General features: G+C 36.8%; 1 protein-coding gene across 3 annotated transcripts; it reads right to left on the bottom strand.

The window, feature by feature from the left end:
- Positions 1 to 1,305: 1,305 nt before the first annotated feature.
- Positions 1,306 to 21,539, bottom strand: LOC148846775 (sterile alpha motif (SAM) domain-containing protein). 3 transcript variants are annotated; one of them, XR_016101410.1, is made up of 10 exons: positions 19,721 to 21,522; positions 17,913 to 18,086; positions 15,973 to 16,326; positions 15,312 to 15,375; positions 12,078 to 12,295; positions 11,858 to 11,967; positions 9,946 to 10,051; positions 9,580 to 9,791; positions 8,710 to 8,813; positions 1,306 to 1,728 (listed from the first exon to the last, which is right to left on the bottom strand). XR_016101410.1 is itself a non-coding variant. In XM_088952476.1 (10 exons), the coding sequence occupies exons 1-10, from the start codon at positions 21,407 to 21,409 to the stop codon at positions 1,584 to 1,586; spliced, it is 3,180 nt and encodes a 1,059-aa protein (XP_088808602.1). In that variant the 5' UTR covers positions 21,410 to 21,539; the 3' UTR covers positions 1,306 to 1,583. The 3 variants fall into 3 exon arrangements, 2 of the variants coding, with proteins under 2 accessions (XP_088808602.1, XP_088808603.1); XM_088952476.1 differs by having other exon boundaries at positions 11,858 to 11,971; positions 19,721 to 21,539; XM_088952477.1 differs by having other exon boundaries at positions 11,858 to 11,971; positions 17,913 to 18,074.
- Between the last annotated feature and the right edge of the window lie 3,645 nt (positions 21,540 to 25,184).

The following is a 25,184-nucleotide window of genomic DNA, read 5'->3' as shown; positions in this document are numbered from 1 at the left end:
TATCATCCCTTTATTCATTACTCCTTTGGTCATTCTGTCCTCTTTGGCAATCCTTGGAATATTGATCTAAGCCTTATTCCTCATGATTCTTGGGCAACTTATTTTAATCATCTTTGTAACCAAATTCAAGATAATCAACTTTTCCTCCAAATTTTAAATTGATTTGCAATTGCCTGTTATTACATCTGGGCTGCAAGAAATAGAAAGATTTTTGAAAATGAACAGATCCTTCCTATGCACATCCTATCTACAATTAACAAAATTTTTCAAAAATCTTCTCAATCCACTGCTATGGAAAATTCTTTGTCCTCTACCTCTCATAACAATATTTTAAATCTTTCTCTCAATTGTTTTATTGATCTAATCATTTTCATTGATGCAGGCAAACTTTCTAACTCTTCTTTTACATTTGGAATTGTAATCTTGAATACAAATCTTCAATACTTAAAAGTTATTGAAGGAAGAACATCTCAACCTACTGCCATTGATCACGTTGAACTCTTTGCAGTGTTGCAGGTCTTTTTGAAACTTCAAGAATGGAATGAAAGGAACATCTGTATTTGCTCAGACAATCTTCTAGTAATCCAAGCTCTTCAAAAGGACTCTCTATTACCTTGGTTCTGCCGATGGCTTTTGCAAAGAACCAAGTTTTTAATTTCCAATCTTCATTTTACTGTTTTGTTTAAACATATAAACCGTACTTTTAATATTCCTACTCACAAGGTATCCCAACAGGCAAAAACTCATCCTCCATCTTATTTTGAATGTAACGCCTATCCTGAAGGGATCCCAAAAGACGCCTATCCTGAAGGGATCCCAAAAGTGGAGCAGTTTGTAAATATCTCTTTAGTTTAATATATATTCTGTTTATCTTCCAAAAAAAAATTCCATGACAAGAAAAAATAAAAAAGAAAAAAAAATATCTCCTCGTATATATGGCTAAACTCCTTTTCAGTCTTCACCATTACCACCATATATATGGCTCTCTCACATTGCTATTTCACCAATCAGTTCACAATTCTAAAAGGGGGACGATTAAAAAAATTACCCTTTTTTAGGAAATGGCAATGCTTTTTTTTTTTTTTGGAATCAGACGATACAAAGATGCTATTTTCTTCATGTCTCCTATAATATGTGAATATTGATTGTGCGCTCATTTGTATATGTTCACTACTTTGATCATACTATCACTATTGAGCAAACACACACACACACACACATACATATATATATATATATATATATATATATATATGATTAGAGCTTTATTGTTGTGTAAGACACCATTAAACTTCCATTTCATGCTTACATCAAAAAACCATATTTTCTGGGTTAGAAAATGAGAAATTGGTGTGTTCAAACTTCAAAAAGGGAGGTTTGTTGGTTCTAGAACCATGGTTGCTGGTTCATACACCATCAATAATGTCTGGAACTCAACTCATATGGAGAACTAAAACAAGTTCTCATGCTCTGAGAATAGCCTCCTACACAATGCTTCCAATGTTATTGGAGAATATAAATCTAAACAAAACTCCATTTCTTTCAAAACTAATCTCTCAGATTTTTATGGTCCACTCTTCAGGTCAAGACTTCAGAAGGGCAACCATTGAATGAGCGGACTCTGGGCCATCATTGTTCACGCTTGGTATTATGCTGTCAGGAGATACAAGCCGAACAAACTCTCTTAGTTCTGTGAAGCTACTGTGCTCACTATATGGGACTTCATACCTACAAGTAAGAAAAAAGGCAAATTAGTTCTGCTTATAATGTAAATACAAAGATGTTAGTCTTTTTTTTTTTTTTTGTAACAAAAGATATATTTGAATTCAGGAATAAACAAATAGCCAAGGAGATAACTAATCTCATTTTGCATGCTATCCATTTTCTTCCATTGTGCTATTCTCAACTAAACAGTAGCAGTAGCAGTAGCAGTAAAAGAAGCAGCAGGAGCAATAGTTGTGTAGTAGTAGCAGTAGCAGTAGGAGGCCAGATTTCAAACCTCCAAACATAATAGACCTAACTAGCTAACACCTTGGTTTTGCCCACAAACTCAGGGGCAAACGCTACTTTTATTGCCATAATCCCTAAGAAAGTAGATGCCTCTCGTCCAAAGGATTTTAGACCCATAAGCCTTGTAAGTAGCATGTATAAAATTGTCTCCAAGGTGTTAGCTGAGAGAATTAAAAAAGTCATTCCCTCTTTAATCTCTCCAAATCAAGGGGCTTTTGTGTTTAGAAGACAAATAATAGACCAAATCCTCATTGCTAATGAGTGTGTGGAGTTCAGGAAAAGGAGAAAGGAAAAAGGCCTAGTTTGTAAATTGGACCTGGAGAAAACTTATGATTTGGTGGACTGGGATTTTCTTCTAGAAGTTTTGAGTCTAAGAAGTTTTGGAGCAAAATGGTGTAAATGGATAAAGGGTTGTATTTCCTCCTGTCATTATTCCATATTGGTCAATGAAGTAGCTAGAGATTTCTTTCCAACTATTAAAGGCCTTCGACAAGGTGATCCCCTGTCTCCCATCTTCTTTACTCTAATAGCGGATGTGTTTAGTGACCTGATTTCAAGGGAGAGTTGGGAGGAATAATGCGGTGGTTACCCATCTACAATTTGCATATGATATTATCTTCTATGAAGGGGAAAGGGAGGAAATGACCAACCTACAAAGGTTGGTGACACACTTTGAAAGGGTTTCCAATCTCAAAGTAAATTGGAACAAGAGTTGTGTTGCAAGTTTAAATAAAGAGAGAGGGGAGGTAGAAAACCTAGCTACTAGCTAGAATGTTGGGTTATGAAATAGGAAATTGGCCTCTACAATATCTGGAACTACCCTTGGGAGAGAACCTAAATTCTGATAGATTTTGGGATCTAATAGTGGGAAGGTTCATAAAAAGGCTTGCAGGATGGAAGCGAAATTATCTCTCTTTAGGGGGTAGGATAACTCTAATAACCTTGATTAATTTGTCGGTTTACTAACTTTCTACCTTTAAGACCCCCACAAAAGTGGCCAAAAATTGAAAAATTTTATGAGGGGTTTTTTGTGGGAGCTAGGGGATACAAAAAATGATCATTTGGTAAAGTGGGAGATGGTGTCAAGGAGCAAGGATAGTGGAGGTTTAGGGATAGGAAATATCAAACTCAAGAACTTGGCACCGTTGGGCAAATGGTTATGGAGGTTTCCTATGGAACAAGAAAATTTGTGGCATAATGTAATTGTAAGTATCCATGGTATGGCAGACAACGGATGGGATGCTGGTCTTGATCCTAAGGCATCAAGGGCATCTCCTTGGAAAGCAATCCACAGCTTGCTACCTTCCTTCCTCTTCTATATCAAGTATGATGTTTGTGCTGGCAATAGAGTGCATTTCTAGGAAGATGTTTGGCTTGGGGATACTCCTCTTAAAGACAGCTTTCCACCTATCTACTCCTTATCCCTCAACAAAGGGAGTGTGATTTCTTCTATGTGTGTTGATGTAAACTCATGGAATTTGGGATTAAGGAGAGGGTTAAGGGAATATGAATTGGGCATAGTAGATGATCTCATTGTCTTTCTTAGTGTGTTCATGTAAACTCATGGAATTTGGGATTAAGGGAATATGAATTGGGCATAGAAGATGATCTCATTGCCTTTCTTAGCAGTGCTTTCTTGGACCCTTCTTGTCAGGACAGTAGGATTTATTCGATGTTCCCCTAGCTCTTTTACCTGTGCTTCCTTGTACTCTACCCTCCTTCACTCCTCAAACCCTGTAGTTTCTTTCCCTACAAAGGAAGTCTAGTGTAATCCTGTACCCCCAAAAATAAGAGCCTTTTGTTGGGAGGTGGTGCTCTAGAAAATCAATACTATGGATAAATTACAAGGAGGCTGAATCACTACCTCTCTCCTCATGCTTGTTGCCTTTGTTTGGGAAATGGTTTGACAATTGCACACCTTTTAATATCTTGTTCATTTGCTTCCTCTGTGTGGAATTGGTTCTCCTCCCTATTTGGCTGTAGGTGGACCCCTCCTCTGGATGTGGTAAGCATTTTTTACCCAAGTTTCTTCTCACTATCAAAGAAAAGGGGTAAAGTGAAGTGGAGGGCAACAAGAGCAGTCATCCTTTGGTCTATATGGGAGGAAAGGAATAATAGAATCTTCCAAGGGGTACAAAGATCAAAAGAACAAGTCATTGATTGTATAGCCATTAAAACTATACACTAGTTGAAAGTTATTGACTTGTTCAAAGACTTTTGAATGGATGATATACTAAGGGGGTGGTCAGCAGTGGCAAACTTTTCAACTAGATAGTCTGTGTTTCAAATTATTGGACTCCTGCAGCACAACAAAGGGTAAAATTAAACTTTGATGGAAGCTCCTTGGGTAATCCAGGACACTCTGGAGTTGGGGGAGTCTTCAAGGATGGGGAGGGCAGACTAATGGCACTATATTCTGGTCACATAGGTGTGAGAGACTCTCTTAGAACTGAAATTATGGCTCTATGACAGGTCTTGAGATTGGCTAAGCAATGGGGATTTCAGAACTTTGAGGTGGAGGGAGATTCTAAACTATTGACAGGATGGCTGTAGACAAAAAATCTGGGTATATGGACTTTAAGACAATAGATAAGGGAAATACTGTGCTTAGCAAGGGAGGTTGGGATAATCTTCAAATGGGTAAGGAGATCAGCCAACTCTGTGGTTGATGGTTTGGCAAAACAGGGGGCCTTCAGGGAGAACTTTTTCTGGGCTGTATTGTAAATTTCTAGTTTGATTGGGGTCAGCACTCTTTTTGTGAGTGATTGGCAATGTATAAGGATGAATTACTAATTTTAATGTATGTGAGTGGTTGGAATTGGGTATTTGATTTGTTTGAGTGCAGGTGGAACTTGCCAACTGAGGTAAATTTGTTGTTTTCCCCATCTACCTTTGTGTGGACCACAGGAAGAGGGAGAATTATGTTGAAGTGTATAAGAGCAACTCTCCTTTGGACTATTTGGGAATAGAGAAATTCCAGAATTTTTTAGGAGAAGGAAAGAAGCATTCTTGAGGTCAAAGAATGTATTTTTACAATGATTAATTTGTGGTGAAATCCTTAAAGCTCTTTGATGATTACTCCTTTGAGGATTTAATGAGGAATTGGTCTGCAATTGCCCTCACTTCCTCTAGGAAGCCTAGAGTTCGAGTAACTTGGACTCCGCCGGTAGAGGGTTTTGTTAAGCTGAACTTTGACAGAAATAGTCAGGGTAACCCAGGACCGTTTGGGATTGGTGGTGTACCGAGAAATGAAACAGCAACATCATTGCCCTTTTTTGGGACCGGTGGTAATAGGAGACTCTGTAAGGGCTGAACTTCTACCTGTGGCACAGGGGGTACAGATTGCTTATCAACTTGGAGTGCAAAACTTAATAATTGAAGGAGATTCCAAGGTGGTAGTAGGATAGAACAGATGATAATGAAAGAGAAGTCGTGTCAACATTACCAACACCACTGATGGGAGAAGAGGAACCATTGGCAAGGGTAATAGTTTGAGATGTGGAAGTTTCAAAGAGGGAAGAGAACACATCTGGAGTCCCAGTCATGTGATCAAAGGTTCCAGAGCCAATAATCCAGGGAAAGGGTTTGGACGCCAGACAAGCTATACCTGAGTGAGCAAAGGTGGTTGTATTATGTTGTGAAATAGCCTGAAGGAACCTCTCATACTCATCTCGTGGTATACTCATCATCTCCTCCCCGAAAACAGATGTAGATGTAGAAGGTGTGAGATCTGGTTGTTGGTTATCACTGACATCAACCCCACCAGCGCAGTGGGCCATGGAGATCATAACAAAAATTCATTGAATGTCCTTCCCTGCCACAGTGGGTAGTGTACACTTCCTAGTAGAGCTACCATTTCCTTTACCACGGCCTCCCCCTAAGTCACGACCTCCTCGAGATCAATGTCCTCCCCCTCTAGTACCACGTCCACCTCCTCTGGCTACCACAAATCCTAATCTATCAGACAGAGTGGTACTCTCTGTAGAACCTAAAGTGATCCTGCGAAGCCTTGCAAATACTTCCTCAAGTGTAGGAAGAGTAGAGCCTCCCAACATTTGGGCCCTAACTGGTTTATACTCTGAATTTAGACCCACTAAGAACCTAGTTATCATCCAGTTGCTCCCTCTGTTGTTGTTGAACCTTAACATCCAGAGTTAAGGGATGATAGACATTGAGTTCATTTATGAGGTTTTTCATACTGGCATAGTACTCTTCTAGGGTTTTATTCCCTTGTTGCAAATCAAAATACTCCTGATAGAGCTGATATACCCTTGTAGTATTATCTTGCCCAAAACAAAGCTTCTTGGCATGTTCCCATATGTCCTTACCTGTATCTAAGAACATAAAGTTGGTACTTATTTTAGGTTCCATACTAGGGTTGTTCATAACAAGACCCAAACTGACTAAACCGACCAGCCCGAGTTGGCTGATTTTTCTTCAACACTAGTCGGTTTTGGGTTACAAAAAAACACAAACCGATGGTTCAGTTTGGTTTCGGTTTTCGTGTGTGAAAACTGAAACCAAACCGACCTGAACCGACTTATATATATATATATATTTCAGTTTTAATATATATTTTAGATATATATTTGTGGAAATATATATTTCAGCTTTATTTCGAAAATATACATATTATATATAAAATTCCAGCTTTAATCCATCAAATCTTTAATTTCCAAGCATCCATCAAATCATTCACAAAACCAACCCAAACTGACTCAAACCAACTAGGTCGATTTTACTTAGTACTAGGTTGGTTTCGGTTTCATTTCTAAGTATACTGACCAGGTCGGATCGGTTGGAAAAATGCCAATAAACCGACCCAACCCAACCCATGAACAACCCTATTCCATACTACTCCACAACCATGTCATGATTTGGGCATCTTCCTATTCCCAATCATCAAACCCTAGAGAGTCAACTGATTGTTTATCTTCCTTCACATGCTTCACTTTCCTCTTTGCCTTGAGAACAACTTCCATTGACTTGGCCCATGGCGCAAAATTCTCACCATTAAGTTTAATTGAAGTCATCTACACACCTAGATAGTTAGAGGGAATCATCACACTAGGTTTCTGATCACTACAACCATCTCCAATTGCTGTCATGAATCCCCAGTTACCAGTCACAATCAATCACCACTGATGTAAACTACCTTTCAGATTAAGAGCTTGATGTTTCATACAGGTTCGGCGACCATTTCAGATTAAAGAACAAAAGGTAAACTAGCATTCAGACAACAATAACAAGGCAGAAAATTGATGTAGACAATTCGGCCACTCCTTCCAGCATAAAAACACAGACTTTTGTTCTTGTTCACACCACTATTGATTACACAGAACCATAAATCACAATGACAGTAACTCAGCAACTCAACTAACCACATACGAGCCCTCTTGAAACTGCTCAATAGAGGGTGAACATCACAAGCACCACCACACAACCATAGTTGTCACACATGGCACAGGCCTATCTGACCTTTTCAAAGGGCAATACAAGTCCAAAACCATCAACTACTACCACTGTAGTACTCTGTCAGTTGATTCAGGTCACTCATGACCAACAAAGGTTTCAAAACCTTACAGATTTGAATCTACAAATCCACACAAAAGGGTCAAACATACCCTTACACCATTCGGTCACTATAAACACAACCTGTCCTTGGACTTTTTTGCCAAGAACCAAGGCTACAAACAACCTAGTTCTTTAGATTCTGATCAGTCTGAGCAAATTTTGAAGGTTTTCAACCTAGAAATACCAACAATACAGAAAAAAAAAAGTAACCAACCTCGATGGAGAGCTTCAGTCGACCATCCACTTAATTCTGAAGTTATTTTCTTGAAAAACAATCAACTTCTGAGCAGAGGAAGAAAGACCGTAAGTGTTCACAGACCTAGGTCGAGTCTGTATTCTCCATTTTCGGTCCAGAAAAAAAAAAAAGGAAGAGTCATGATCAGAGAGAAGCAGGCTTAGAGAGCAATGTCCTACTCTGATACCATGTTTGTTCAATAGCTTCAACAGTTCGAACTAGAAGAGAGTGAAGGAGAAAGAGCAGAAGAAGAAGAAAACAAATCAGTCGAACTTGGTAGCCTAAACCCCACCAGTCGACCATAATATGGATTAGGGGTTTTAATTAAGTACAATGACTAATTACCCCCACTTAAATATGGGACAGGAAGTCTAATTAGACCTGCCACATAAGCACATAACTTAAACTAACTGAAAAGACTAATCTACCCCTCATTCAGCTAACTCTAACAATATTGATATCATGGATAAACAATTTTATGTTATAAGGACAAGGGTGACAGCAGACCACAAGTTCAATCAACTCTCAGGTACGTAAACATAGATAAATGCATATGCTTGCCCTCATAACATGAGTCCGGATCTCCTGCCCACGAGAACTCTGCCCACGTTTATTGGAGCCACAAATGGAGAACATCTCATCCTCGCATAGTATTATGCAGGGGGAGATGTTCCCAATTCACGAGGGATAGTGTATTGTGGGTAGGCGTGGGTAGAGTTCTGTGGGCAGGTGATCCGGACTCTCATAACATACAATACTAGGCAAAAATGGGAGTGCACATGCACCGGAAAGACAAGTAAATTAGTAAAATGTTGACTATTAAAGAAACCTTGGCATTCTAACAGATTCAACCTTAGACTGAAGGAAATAAGATAAACTAAGAGCATCACCTGATAATGGTACCCTGCTGCCACCTTCTCCCGGGAGTTTTCTTCTTTCCTTTACCATATGTCCAACCAGTAGGAGAGAATGCAACAATAGGATTGAACCTACCCTGATATGAGCAGCATATATGTGAATTAGATAAAATAAAAAAAGGATCTAAAGAATTTAAAGTAAGTAAATAAATAAATAAAAATAAAACATAAATGGAAAGAAGGGGAGAGAGAGGCTTAATAATGTAGCAGCCAGGAGGATGACCACCTACACAGTGTCTGATTGGGGTGGGGGATGTCAAGAGGAAAAATCACTTGAAATAATGCCCAGTGGTTAAGGCATATCTCCTTTCCACCTAGAAGAAATCAAGCAAACTTGTGCATGCAATATGGTATGGTGGTTGCACTGAAAGCAAGAAAGATGCCCAATGGTATGATTCTTTTTCATCTGCTGTTGGCTCAGGAAGTGGGGTAGATTCTGATAGAATGGCATCAGTTGAAGGGAAGCTCCAAAATGGTTGAAGGGAAGCATTCTTCAGCAGGGGCTATAGAAGACAACCTCATGCAATGGACAACTTCCCTCGAGGTGTTTGAGGGTTCAAAGAGGATCAGTTTAAGAGGCAATAGGACTATCGTTTTTTGATTGTTCTATGGGGGTGCAGTAGTTTAATGTTGCTTTTTAGTTTTGTTTTCTTACCTTTGTGTCTTTTTTTCTCCTTTGCTTCTGCTTTCTTTTTCCTGTATCTAGGGGAACTTCTCCCTCTTTTTGACTAAATGGAATTTACCATTTATTAAAAAGAAGACAATTTTCCTTGTTATCAAAAAGGCCCTATCATATTTAGAATCTTTGTTTGAAGTATGAAATAAAGAACGTGCATGCCTCACCGAGTATTGATTGCATATATGTTTCATTCGCTTGAAGCTTGCAATTGTCCACATTGGCACGACATGTATGTGACTCTCCTGTTCATTTACAGTAAACCACTGCATGTCTTCCTCAGGAAGTCCCAAGCATTCAAGAAGGCGTAACTTTGCTGACCCAACATACACCTTCTTACGAAGTACACGAGCTACCTCCAAGAACAGCCTTTCTTTCCCTTTGTTGGCAAGCAAAGACAAATGAGAGTGGTAATTCAAATTGTTGGAATGGGGGGGGGGGGGGGGGTTGATATCATTAATACATCAAATTCTAGTAACAGTACAGGAACTAGAAATTTGATTGAACCTTAAGAAATATAGAAGGGAGTTTACCAATTGTATAGCTACCAATCAGAAATAGAGTTTTTGGGTGGAAAGCCTCAGCTTGGATGGCATCAATAACAAACTGTATCACAGCTTCTTGTTTTGGAAAGTCATACTGCATGGAATCACAATTCAGGGTAAACCTACAGCTTCTCAAACCTTCACAAGGAATAGCTTACCAAAGTAATAAACTATACTTGAAATATTTATCAAAAATAAAATATAATTGAATTTTACATAATGACCCTGTTTTTAAAAGACTAACCTTCAAGCATAGCATCTATAGAATTTTCATGTGCTTGCATGTCTGTTTTAAAAGGCATGGCTCGTGACAGAGTATTAAATAAATGTTTGAGATACTGAGTTATTGAGCACTTGCATAAAAGGCTTGTATATCATTTAGGTAAGGCTTACCCCTCTAACCTTAGGTACTACCAGGAAAAAGCTTTCCCAACCACTGCAATAAAAAAAAGGATTTAAAACTTATCCTCCCATTATTTTGCAACCTCACACATATTAGAATCAATAAAGTTAGCAAGTTACATGGTTTCTTGAAAAACATTAACAAGAGAGGTCACATTCCTTTTGTTTTTTCTAAAAGATTTAGCTCAATGAACATACTTCTTTTTTCGTTGCAACTCTTGGTTCATACTTTGATGCTTGATGAAATTTGAAACTCAAGCTGTGATTTTCCTCTTATTGTATTCATTCATACTTTAAAATAAAAGAGAAATAGGTACTTGAGGCAAATGACTTTCTTTCCAATCCATTATTCCTTTTTCTTTTATAGGAAACCTATCAATTCCTTTTCACTTTTATAATTTTCCTCTTTCCCATCATCCAAGAGAAATCGGTCACCAATAGGTGCAAAAAATTCATTTGTAATAAAGAGAAATAGATATAGCAGTTCAGCCAAAAAGAGAGATGGAATGATGTAGTGATAAAGGATTGAAAGACTTGCACTTTTAAAGAAGATAATTCCGGAGCAGAAATTAATAAAAAAATCATAATAATAATGGCATAATATTCATGCATGGTTCCTTTTTAGATAATCTGCAGCTTCTTTCCCTAATTTAACAGATAAAAGTCACTATCAATTCACATACACTCTTGGAGGCTTAAAAACTGTCTTCTCATCAGGCTGAGCTAAAAAAAAAAATGTATTTAATTAGGGGTGTAATTGAGCCAAACTTTGGGATGTCTTGGCTCGGTTCAACTAAAAGACTACTCTGTTCAAGTTCGAGTTAGGTTTGAAAGCTCAAAAACTATATTTTAAAAATATATAATATATTGTATTATATTATATATTATAAAATATTTCTATATTGTATAATATATTTATTTGTATATATATATAGTTATATAATCAAGCTAGACTCGTGAGCTTTTGAGCTGAACCTTTTATTGGTCAAACTCAAGTTCGAATAACTAGTCTAACTTACCCTAAGGTTCAAACTCAATTAGAATAAATTGACCTTGAATCAAGCCTAATAGAACTCGAGGCTGAACAGTTTGATTAAAGCTCAATTCAATTGCACCATTATATTTAATAATATATTTTCCAACTTCTAGTATGTTGACTGTGCCTGAGTCAGGGACCTTCAGATAGGGGTGACCATTTCTAGTCCACACAGGAAGCCTAACCCAGCCCACAAAATTCCAAGCTATATATTTTATACATATATTGTCTTATAATAGAAAATTAATATATTTAAATATTTAACATAATGTATTGAAAGTTATAGGCCCAAAAGCTTTATGTTTCAGGCTCAGTGTGCAGGTCAGGCTAGACCTAGACCCAGGTGATAGCCCTTATCATGGGTGCTAAGCCCCAACCAGTCCAGCCCATGATCGCTCCTACCTTCTATCCAACAGAAAGCATATATTGTTTGATGAGAGCTACACATATCTTTTCACTCACCTGGGGGTTACAATAAGTGGTATCAAGGATAAGAGTATGGATGGGGCAGCCCTGCAAAACACACATGCTCTCCATTTCCTTGCTAAATCGAAAATCCCCTGTGTGTAGAACTGTCTGAATCAAAAAGTAAGCAGGATCATTTTCCCCAGATGACAAGGACACAATTAAAAAAAAAAAATAGAGCGGCAGCAACCAGCCAAAATAGACGAACGATACCCACCTTACCATTTGGTGGTTCAAAGAGAATGATTATGGAACCTGGGCAATGGTTTGCATCCAAGCATGTCACACCAACACCTGCTATGCTAATCTTCTGGTTGAGCGGTAAGATCTGCAATCTATCCCATGGAATCCCGATTTTCAGGTTTAAAATTCGTGCTGTGACTGAAGAGCAGTAGATCTTCCCATAACAGAAGCCTCTAGTAAGGCCCTGATAATCTGCACAAAGAAATACAGTACTGCACTTCAATTGAATAACCAAGTGGCTTTAATTAGGAATGTCAATGGAGTCCATTAATTGAACGCACGATCTGAGATCTGATTCGATTACTTTGGATTCAGATGATCCACTTACATAATCAGATCGGATTCGGATTTTGAAATTTGCATCCAATCCAATTGGATGTCAAGATTTAAAAAAAAAAAATCATTTGTAAAAATATCTGGTGGGTAAGCATCCCTCCTTTCTCCCTAGAGGAAATCAATCAAAAACTTTATTTGCTTGACTAAATTTTATATGATATATCATGTATACATATTTACAAGTATAATTGTATAAGGTTTATAATTACTAAAGTCAGTATTTTATATTTATATAAGTTTACTACATATGTATAAATTAAAAACTGATTAGTTTTTTTTTTCCTTTTAAAGATAATGAAATGGACTCAGGTTAAATATGAATTCAAACCAAAATCTGATAGGATCAAAATATGATCCAAGACCACTAGATCTGATTGGATTTGGATTTAAGCTTTTAACAATTGGATCACATTCAGATGTCACTGGATCCAATCTGAATCAGACCTGATTATTGCCCAAACTTTCATGGAGTGGACTCAGATTAAATCCGAATTCAATCCAAAATCCAATAGGATCAAAACATGATCCAAGACCCAGAGACCCCTAGATCCGATTAGATTTGAATTTTATCTTTTAATAATTGGATCACGATTCACGATTCAGATGTCGTTGGAAATCAGACCTGCTTATAGCCCTAACTTTAATGCCAAAGAAAAGGCAAGAAAATAATAGGAAACTTGCAGCCATAACAAGGATAGAAAACCACATTTTGTCATCTCAAACATCCAAACTCTGATGTTTTGGGCAGTCAAAGCTATGGTGAACGACACATAAGTCAATATATTCTTAGATTTTTAGGATACTCAGGATGGCTTGGTGATAATCATCCAAAGATATGAGATTTACCTAGATTTTCTTGATAAGATCCATCACATGTGTGAACATCCCATTGAGATTGGATGTCACATCATGGCTATGAGATGAGCCACCACCCATCAACAACTTGAACAAGGGAGTGATGGGCCTCCCAAGTAAGAAACAAAGAAAAAGAAATAGTTGACTCCTAAACCATCTCTTTTTTGCTTTTTTGTGTTCTTTCTTTTCTTTTCTTTGTACTTTTTCTTCTCTCCCCTTCTTTTTCTTCTTCTTTTTCTTCTCTTCCTTTTTTTATGAATTATTTTCTCAATCATTGCAAAGTGCATCTTGAGGAATTCGGGTTGGCTTAACAAAGGAAAGGCCTGATTGATTAGTTCAATGGGTTGACTAACGATAAGAGAGATGATGGGGACAACTGGGAAATTAAACGGCCGAGGATGGCCTCCAATCCTTTCTTTGATCGACTGGCGTAGTACTAGGGTTTCACAATGCCTCACACTGTGCTAGCTTGGATCTCTCTCTCTCTCTCTCTCTCTCTCTCTCTCTCTCTCTCTCTCTCTCTCTCTTTTCAAGACACTTGGATTTGTGACTACCCCAGTTTGAGTCAACGCAGGTGATCTCAATGAAGGTTCAATGCTCTTGATAACAGTTTCAACACAACAAGGTTACCCCTTTCACACTGAATCCAGGATTACTGGCAAAACATTTTACAAGGCATGCCCCTAGGACTTATCGACAAGCCCACAGTCTAGCTAGCCTTTGATTGTACAACCCATATAGTAACTAATGGCTTGGGATTAACCTATCCAGAATTAGGTTTTTTCTTCTTCCTTTTGCATTGCTTAATTATGTTTTCTCATAGATAAATTGTCTAAACTGAATTTAAGTGATTTATATTGTCTTTATCTTTATCTTTTTTTTTTGTGTTTATTTCATTCAAGAATGACTGAAAATGGTAGCCTGAATTTGGCTTTCCTATGGATGCCTAGTGATTTGGGTGTTTTCCAATAGACTAATGCATATTGAATCCTTCCTTAATCTCTCTTGGATATTGCTCTTACTTTGGATTGGGCATTATGTTTTTTTTTTCTAGCATGTCTACCTAAGATTGCATTTGTCTTTAGTAGGTTTCTCATGAGTAGCTTCTTTATCCTTTGATTCAAGAATTAGAATTATCTTTTTTTTTTATTATTAGCTTTTATTGTTTGAATTTTGCATTCCTTATGTTGATTTTAGACTCTTGAACCCAATTTGACAGGAAGTCCACAAGTAGTGTGCTCCCTATGATACAATCCCTTTCCCCCCTCAAGTAAGATTGTTGGAAGTCTTGGATAAAGAGGGGATGGATGTGTAGGCACTCGTCCCTTTGCTCCTCTAAGGGCTTCCCACAGCCAGAAAGAGGGAAAGAGGGGATTGGAACATGGAAGATAATATTCCATCAATTCTAATTTGAAAGATAGGAGAAATCCTTATGTTTTTTAGTGTTCATTAGAATTGGCATGCACAAGATAAGAAGGGGAAAGGGGTGCTTCATACCTTCCCTCTCCCTCCCTTGGATGCCTAGAATCATGCCTTAATCTTGGTTTAGGAGTCAACTATTTTTTTTCTTTGTTTCATACTTGGGAGGCCCATCACTCCCTTGCTCAAGTTGTTGATGGGTGGCAGCTCCTCTCATAGCCATGAAGTGACACCCAATCTCAATGGGATGTTCACAACATGACAGGCAAAAAACTTGGTGCCATATTATATACATGGTGTAGTATGACCTTCTCATGGACAACACTTCTTTTTTAATAACAAATATAAATCTTCATTATAAAAAGAATAGAAAAAAAAAAGACGAAGATATGATGGATCTAAATTTCAAAAGTTAAAGCAAGTAATGCAAAGAAAAAGTTAGTAGATGAATAGGCATCAAGATTCACTAATTGGATTACCAATGTATTCCTACATATTAATCAAGGTCCTCGAAAAACCCCAAAAAATAAGTGGAAAAATGAATGGTGCAATAACCAAGAAAATAATGTTTGGATTACCCATGGTATAATTTACTTACGATCTATATGGAAATGAGTCAGAAACCAGTGGGAACAATCACTTCTTAAATACCGAAAAGCATCCTGCATGATCAATGCCAGGTCTTAGAATTGAAGTCTGCAATGGTAAGGTTCAAAATGAAAAATAAATTATGCAAATATTGAAAATAGAAAAACAACTATGTCAAAAATGTTGTATGAAGATTCAATGGTGCAATTCATTCACTCCTATGATTTAAAATCCAATAGAATGATCACCAATAGTATAAAGTTGGAATTTAATTAGAAGAAAGCAAGAGGTTAAGAATTTATTGTAATCTGGGAAAAAAAATATTGCTTCAAGCTACAAAATATGGTTACCTTGAACAGAAAGATAATAGGTCCTTTGTTGTTTTTTTATCATTTGTTATTTTTTCTTACCAACAATTTGCTAAAAAACAACTTTGAAGTGACTGTTACCATCAGGTGAAACCCATGTAAAGTTTTAATGTTAAAATATTGGACATAGGTTCCATGACATAGTGTTCATTGTCCCATCATGCTAAACATTATACAACAATGATCATAACATTACAAAAGCAAAAAAAAAAAAGGAAAACGAAGAATCTTACAACAAATCACAAGTGTGTTAAACATATAGAATGGCAACCAAAAGAGCATTTAGATGAAAGGGCATTATACCACTAGGAAAGGTGTTCCAGGTATGCAACACCAAGAAGGAAGATCTCTTAGCTTTCCATTCTTGTTGTGATTTCTGACTGAGATCTTTCCAAGACCAGAATCTTTATTGCTTCTTTCTAACTTATGGTTACCTTTGATGAGTGCACATTGTCTTGGCCTATTAATAGAAGAACCTGGAAAATATTCGGTAATTAACTTATTCCCAGCAAGCTTACTGGTATCCTTAGGTGTAATTCTAGAAGAATCACCAGCGTGTATGTCTTCCCCACTTGTGCTTCCATTTCTAAGTTCATTAAGGGCATTCACAATCTTCTTTCTAGGGCCAAGTGCAGTAACACCTATACTGAGTAGGTCCTGCAGCAATAATATTGATAAGATGGGATTAGATTAATCACAACAGCAATCTGGTACACAAAATGAGAAGGAAATTATGCAACAGGCAATGTTTTGAAAACGAGACAACCTAATTGAACTGGAAAACTTGGAACTAGACACCTTTCCAGTTCAAAGCCCAGTCCAGTTCTCCAAACACTGGCTATGAGTAGATAGCAACTATGTAAGTAAACAAACCACAGCTCTAGGTGCAAACATAACTGAATGCAGGCAAGCAATTTTCTCTGGAAGAACACATTTTCAGGTATACATCTAACCCCTAGATAAAATCCTTTATTTTCAGGAAAAAAAAAAGGATTATAGCAGTTAGGGGCAACTTTTGGCCCTTAATATCAATAAAAGTAATATATTTAAAAAAAATAAAAAATGGGTTAACTTTTTAAAATAATATCAGTTAAGGGCAAAAACATAGTTCATCTTCTTCCTCTTGCAATCCATTCACTGGCACCGCTGTCCGTCACCGTCCACCGCCGCCTCCGGCAATGACTCTGCCTATCTCTGCCTCCGCCTCCGACAATGTTCCCGGAGGTGGGCAGAAGCAGTGGTGCTGGTGGTCATTCCTCTACCCAACGCCGCCCCCGCCCACCTCCGCCTCCGTCTCCGACAACGTTGCCGAAGACGAAGGCGGAGGTGGCAGCGTTGGGCAGAGGAATGACCACCAGCGCCGCCACCGCCTCTGCCTCCCCCCACCTCCAGCAACGTTGTTGGAGGTGGAGGACGAGGTGGTGGAGATAGGCGGAGGCATTGCTGGAGGCGGTGGTGGACGGTGGCGCCGGTGAATGGATTGCAAGAGGAAGAAGACGAACAGTGTTTTTGCCCTTAACTGATATTATTTTTAAAAAGTTAACCCATTTTTGAACATTTTTTAAATATATTACTTTTATTGATATTAAGGGCCAAAAGTTGCCCTTAACTGCTATAATCCCTTAAACTTCTAATAAAGTACTTTTATTAAAATAATATCTATCAGAAAAATCAAGCATAATAAATACATCAAATATTATCTATCATAAAGTTTCTCAAAAAAGAAAATTTAAAATGACAGCTTTTGATTGTTGGTTGAATAAATCTGTGGTAATCAGAAAACTCAGCACCTTGTTCTCTGAATCAAATTCATGCAGCGTTCCTTATCGAATTGTACAGTGTACACTGTTGCATGGACCCTCCAAAGTGGATGAAGTGTCCATGTCAGACACACATAGGATTCCAACACTCCATAGATTCTTGATGGACACTTAAACATAATATTTTCCTTTATCAACTTGCTTATTTGACATAACCATGCACATGAACCCATTTTTCTAGAAACCATTATTAAGTAACAAAGACAAAGTTCTAGTCCTTTACTTATATGCATATAATGTTCGAATTTGAAAAAGTATGGATTATTTAAATAGTTTATAGCTCTCTATAAACATGTTTGTGGGTCCATGATATTTCTCCTTGCCAAGTCAGACTCCAGGACATGGAACAGCTTCTGATTCCTGTGGACATGTTCATACAACACTGGTCATACACACAACATATCAGAAAAGAATGAAGCTTACCTCTTCTGTTAACCACTGCAAGGTGTCCCAATCAATCTCTTCCTTGACAAAAGCTTCTTCATATCTTGATAGGCCCAGCCTCTGTAGCCACTCTAGAACCGGGGAAACATCAACTGGCTTGCCAGGAGGTCTAGATTCCATGCCATCACTGGGAGGAACAACCTGCAAGAAGATCTGGGTTTCATGCCATCAACCATTTACATCCCAAAAATGGCATCATATTGGAAACATGAAAAATTGTCAGATTTAGTTGTAATGTCCAAGGGTCCAAGATGCTTGTAAAACAAAAATATAATGCTGGTATGGTAAACTGCCACTTAGAGCTAACCTCCACAGTGTGCAGTCATAATTCATAAATGCAAAGTAACATTTGGAAGGCATATTGATGTATACCTCATGCTTGTATGGTATAGGTCAATTTAGAATTTTATGGACATTAAGTCTATATAACAATATAACATCACAAGGAAAAATTGCAGGTCCACATGAAGAAAATGAACAATGCAGGTTCAGAACATTGAAATGTAATATCACTCCATACAATGGATAATACATGTCAGCAATGTATATATATATATATTATATACACACATAATACTCAACAATTTAACAAAAACATACACAGCTAGACGAATCCTATCTCTCCAACTAACAAACAAGCAAGATACTCCCATGGCCCCATCTTCCATTCAAAAAAAAATGTTAAAAGGAAAAAATATCCACAATGTCTAATAGCATGATCTGTTGCTTTCTACTTTGACATTCTTGTTTTTTGGCATCTTCTTTAACATTCTCAGACAAAGGTAAAAGGTGAAACTATCCTGCTTGGTAACATTACATTGTTCAATTGCAGTAATCAACATCTTTTGCATGCCTTATATAGAAGTGCATAACCAACATCTCAATGACTTCAGATTTCAAACCATTATAAGTTAACGCTTACTATAAAACCATGTTAAGTAAAGGTTGATAACTTAATTTAGAATACTATAACAAAAGTTGGAATAAGAGGCTCTCAGGAGAGAGAGACACACACACGAAAGAGACATTGCCCTAGGGGTGCAAGTCAGGTGTCTGACTTGAAGAATTTACACAGGCTGGCCCCACTAAAATTTTGGCAAATGCTCAACCCTGCCCAAATTGCAGCCCTACATTTCCTAATGTTGATCCCAGATATCTAGGGTCTTGGGAGGGTCAGGAGTAAACTGGATATGGACCTAACCTTAGGCATGTCTTGCACAAAGTAGCATTTCATGCTTGTCAGCCTGAGATTTTCCATTGCACCAAACAGCAGCCTCTAGGATAGAAACTTACAGTTTGTTTTTATGGTTACTTACACAAATAATTATAAATGGTATTAGGACAAATCCTTAAATTTAGAAAGAAAGAAGCCCTGAAACTGTTATTTCCTAGGTTACCTAGACACTAGGGGTGCAACTTGGGTGGGCATAGGATAAGCACTTGTTAAATTTTTAAAGGGTTGCAGTGGAAAATCTTCAAATCAGGTACCTAAGTTGCAAATCCACTAGACACAACATGAACAAGGCGCCTAACAGTGATACCGAACTTACAATAGAAATTTGGTACCCAACACTGACATAGCACCTGGTTTTAAGTGTATGGGTTATTCCAAACTCCCATCTTCAAATAAAGACAGATAACCTTTTTCTAAAATAGAACAAAAATAGAATCTATAACAACTGAAGTGCATACCACTTTTTTTCTGATGGAGTTAACCTTACCAATCAAAAGAGTATGATAGAATCTAATCAGAAATTTAGAATATAAGGAAAATGACAGAGAGTCACCTTTTGAGTTACATATCTGTCATGACAATCATCAGTGCAGAATTGTTGTTGTTCCGCTTTGTCAAGACAATTGTTGATGTGAAGCTGCCGTTGTTCTTCAGTTAAATCAGAAATGTCCTTTTGACATAAGGGACACTCAAATAGACCATCACTTGATTGATCTTCCTGATCATCACCTGGAACAAAATCCACACAATTGCCCTCATCCAAGCAACACTTATCAACAACAGACCTGCTATCTGTCCTTGATGCCAACAATCTAGATTCAATGGAATTTGATAAATAAACTGTCTCCAACTTGGACCCCCTTTTCCCATTGTACCAAGCTGGAACGCTATTATTGAACATATCATCTTTCAAGCATTCGTCATCCACCCTAGAATTGCAATCCATGTTCAAATCCATAGCCCAAGATTCATTTGAAGGCAAGATTCTACCTTTATCTGATTTACATTTCCATTTATCATCACTTCCAGCTGAGACACTATCTCCAAGACTAGCATTAACACTACAAGCACTATCTACCCTGAAAGAGTATTGTGTGCTTGATTCTGGTAAGCTAAACTCAATTGAGTTAGACGAACAACATGTCTCGGATTTAAGCCCCTTTTCCTTACCGTGATCAGTAAAAATGCCACCATATGATGGAAAATCATTTCCTAGTAACTTCCTTTTTTCATCTATGACACAACAATCTTCTTTGAGGACCAGCTGTGCTTCCTTATTATTGAGACAATCATTGGTGTGGATAAGTCGTCGCACCTCATTCAAAACAGAAATGTCAAGTCCACATAACGGACACTCAACCACATTATCGCCTTCACCATTATCTTCTCGAGAAACATATCCATTTGAATTTAAATCCTCATCAAGCTCAGAACATAAATTCATTAACACATTAAGCCGTGTACCTGGCACAAAATCCCCACAATCGTCCACATCAGAACAACCATTATCGACAGTTGAGATGAAATCTGTTCCCGACGCGAATCTGTGTTCAGTTGAATTTGATGAATACCCTTCATCTAATTTGAATTCTTTTCCAACTTTGCACGAAGTTTCCCCAAACACACCTTCATTCAAGCACCCATCATCAAACCTAGAAATGGAACTCAAGCTCGATCTAGGAAAACGAGCTTCTACTAAGGGAAACACTAACCCTTTATCGGATTTATCTCTTGTTCTGTCATTGCTTTCAGCAGATACTCCAACCCGAATGCTATCATCATCCCCAGAACAGAGATCCCTGCTTAAATCCACCATCTTAGACTCGACTGAACTTGTCGAACAACCCATCTCAAATTCAGAGCCCTTTACCTCATTGCGCTCAATAGAACTGTAACCAATGATTGATTTCAATATTCTCGACTCCGTCGAAACCTCATGGCAAACATTTTTTGCCTTGATTCCTCTTATCTCACCAATCCCTTTTGTGATTCTGACATTCTCTTTGCCAGTACCGATCGAAGTCTTCGATTTCTTTGATGAGCGAGTACCATTAAAGGGCTTCAGAGGTTGTGAAGAACTGGTCCTGGTGGGTTTCCCGAATGATGAAATATTGAAATTCCGGGTGCGAGAAATGGCAGCGACGGGATTCTGAAAGTCGTCGTCGTCGTCCGTCATTGAAAGTGCTAGGATATTGGACTGTGGAACTCTTGATTTCAAGGACAGCTTAGGATTTAAAGGCATGTTTTGGATAAAACGATGCCCTTGAATTCCAGAGCATCTGGTCGCCTTCGATACGTTTTAATGTAATGTGCCTATGAACTGGTTTGAGAGTTTGAAATTGTTTTTGGTTTTAATGTTTTGAGAATGGGACGTGGAGGGAACTCGGATAAAGGTAAAATACTTAAAAGGTAAAATTCCACTTTAGTATCAGAAATTTGGGGATAGTGTCATGTTTGTACCCGAACTTTCAAATATTTAATTGCAATACCTAACATTTCAAAAAGTGCCCTCTAACTTTAAAACATGTCATTGCAATATCTAAATTTTCAAAAAGTGTCAAGTTCGTCTTTATCCATAACCGATTGGCAGTTATATATTTAAAATACCAAAATTACCTTTCAAATGAACATACTATTTATTGTATTCTACTTTCTGGCTGGACCATTTTAGGTGTTTGAGATTCTAGACTTCATTGTATTCTACCTTTAGATCTAAAACATATTCTATTTCTTTTCTTTTAGTTACTATCATATTTCATGTTTTTTCTCTCATTTACTTTGAAGATAATTGGTTCAATCTCGAGGTAGAAGATAGTGAGTAGTGTCTTCTTTTGAAAGTTAGTTTTGACATTTTCAATAGATAACAGACGGTCATTTAACAGCAAGGACCAACTTGTAGGGGTGAGCAAGAAAGCCCATAACAGACGATCAGTTATCCAAGTTCGATTTCAGGCCTTTAGCTTGTTTAAGGTTTTTTTTGCATAAATATTATTTATAGTGTTTTTTTTTTGCATAAATATATAGGCCTTCAGGCTTTAGGTTGTATTTTCATTTCAACTTGTTCATTTATAGTGTATTTTTTTTTTTTTGGATTGTTACTAAATGAGTGAATAAATGTTGATTAATAGTTTAATTTGTTTTACTAAATGAATGTCAATTAATAGTTTAGTTTGTTGTATTTTAAGTTCAGCTTGTTTTAGGTTTTTTTTTTTTTTTTTTTTGCATAACTATTAGTGTGTTTGTTCATTTATAGTGTATTTTTTATTTGTTTTTTGATTGTTACTAAATGAATGTTGATTAATAGTTTAGTTTGTTGTATTTTCATTTCAGCTTATTGTAGGTTTTTTCTTTTTTTGCATAAATATTATGTGTTTGTTCATTTATAGTGTATTTTTTTATATAGTTACTAATAAATGTTGATTAATAGTTTAGTTTGTTGTATTTTCATTTCAGCTTGTTTTAGGTTTTTTTTTTTTGCATAAATACTAGTGTGTTTATTTATTTATAGTGTATTTTTTTACAAGTGAATCTTTGAATGATTTAGAAGAAATAAAATTTTAACATTTCAAAACTTTAGTATGCCCTAATGCCTATTTATTTATTCACGTTTTATGAGAATGATTACAAAATGAGAACATTCAATTTTATGCCAAACATCTAGTGAGAGTTGTACATGACTGTCTTTTGTACATACAATTTATAATCTTCACTTTTTAGATTAGAAGAATTGAACAAATTACATAAACTATAAGTCTATAACCTATTGGAACATTCAATAAAATAAAAGTGAAAAAAAAAGTGTGTAAATTTAAATCAAATTATTTTAATATGTAAATTGATTTTGATGGAGAGAAGTTTTTTTTTCTTTTTTTTTTTTGAGCCAAAGGTTACTACACAAGCAAAAACAAAAAACAAAAAAAAAAACAAAACAAAACAAAAAGTCGAATTGCGGTTAACTAGTCAACTGGTTGTAGGGGTGGATTCAAGCTAAGTCGAGCTGAATACTTGGCTATTCGAGCTCATCTCATTGAATTAGTCTTAGGCTCGAGCTCAATTCGAGCTAGAGACTTGAGCTTGAGCTCGGCTCGGCTCAAGCTCGACTACAAGCCAAGTTTTTTCTAAAAAAAAATTATGCATATAAAAAAGTGTTTTTATTTTACATACAAAAAATAATATTTATGAAAATCATTTACTATTATACGTAAAAATAAAAACATTATATAAAAAAATACTATTATATATAATAAAAATTATTTATTATATATATATATATATTTATATATTTAAATGTATATGTATTTATGCATATGTATGTATATAATAAAAAAATATTTATTTATTATACTAGGTTTGCGAGCCTTACGAGCTGAGCTTCATTGGGCCTGAGCTCAGCTCGATTAGCAAACCAGTCTATGTATCAGGCTCAAGCTTGACTCAAAGCTCGGTTTAAACCAAGCTGAGCCAAGCTTTTCACGAGCCGATCTCGAATAGCTCGTGAGAAGCTCGGCTTGTGGCCACTCTTAACTGGTTGCATTGGTTCTATTTTGGTTTGAATTATTAAGAAATCGACCAAGTTGGTTTGGTTCCAAAAAGAAAAACTCACAGTTCGGTGCACCCCTACCAACTTGACACTTTTTGAAAGTTTTGGTACTATAGTGACACGTTTGAAAGTCCGGATACTAACTTGACACTACTCCCAAAGTTTAGGGTAATAAAGTGGAATTTTTCCCTACTTAAAACTACCTACTATCTAAAAAATTACTAAATTGCTCAAGTTTTTTGATAATTCACAAAATCTTCCTTGCTGTTAGCCTACTATTATAAAACGTTTGCACGTGTGTCACGTGATTATATAATTTCTAGGGAAAATTCATGATCAGTACCCTGAACTTTAGGGGTTATGTCAAGTCAGTCCCCCGAAGTTTAAAACATGTCTATGTAGTACCCCAAACTTTCAGAATGTGCCTAATAGGTCTTTGTCATTAATTGTCCGTCAATTAATTTTGAAAATGTCAAAACTACCCATAAGGTGTCATCTAATTTTCTTTATCTATCACTTCTACATAAACCAATTTAGACAAAGCTCATTCCGTTTAAATATTGATTCCAAGTAAACTATGTTGTTTTTTCAACTTGATTCCAAGAAATCTTGTTTTTTTGGTTTGTGGAATGTAGATTACCGGTTATCAATGATGAATATGTGGTTAATGAAGTCAAATCCAAACACAAGTAGATTCTGAAATAAGCAAAGAAGAAACTAAATTATACCATTCAACATTAACAATCAACATAACCTTTCCCTTGTAAATGCTAAGATCGACATAATTTCCCCTTATATCCTAGCTAAGATAGGAAAGTTGTAGCAACTATCCAAGATGGAATTTAGAATATACATGAACTTTTCATCAGCTACATAAAAAAAAAAAAAGAATACATAAGAAAATATAGCAATGGCGATTTCAACCATCACCGGAACTTGGTCAGTTCCTAACACCGTCGTTGGTTCGTTCAAATCTGTTCTTGACACCATTGTAGCAATGGCACAATTCTTCAATCTCAAGGTAGAAGACAATGAACTGTGTCTTCTTTCAAATGGTAGTTTTGATATTTTAAAAGTTTCAAGTGGCACATGTCATCACATGATACAGAGAGCTGAATAGCTGTTAACGACAATGATCTATTAGACACATTCTGCGAGATACTGCATACACATTTTGGAGTTTGGGAACTCACTTGACACAATACCTAAAATTCAATGCACTAACCAGAAATTTTCCCTAATTTTTATTAGGCCTTTTGAGTTTTGATCATGGTTTTCAAAACCAGACCGGACTGGACGGTCGAACTAGTCAGGTGACTGGTTTTGTTTTCCCCAAAAACTGGATTTCCCCCCAGGTCGAACTGGTCAGGATACTGCATACACATTCAGGTCGAACCGCTGAACCAGGCGGTTAACTGTTTAAATAGTTTTGACCGTTTTTTATTTTTCTGCCAGAATGAACCTAGCATTCGGTTCG

This window comes from Nelumbo lutea, chromosome 6 (assembly GCF_056320005.1).
Source record: "Nelumbo lutea isolate HS-2025 chromosome 6, American lotus-T2T, whole genome shotgun sequence".
In the NCBI taxonomy this organism is placed as follows: domain Eukaryota; kingdom Viridiplantae; phylum Streptophyta; class Magnoliopsida; order Proteales; family Nelumbonaceae; genus Nelumbo; species Nelumbo lutea.
Note: the sequence above shows the minus strand (reverse complement) of the source record. Positions and strands in the feature narration are given on the sequence as shown.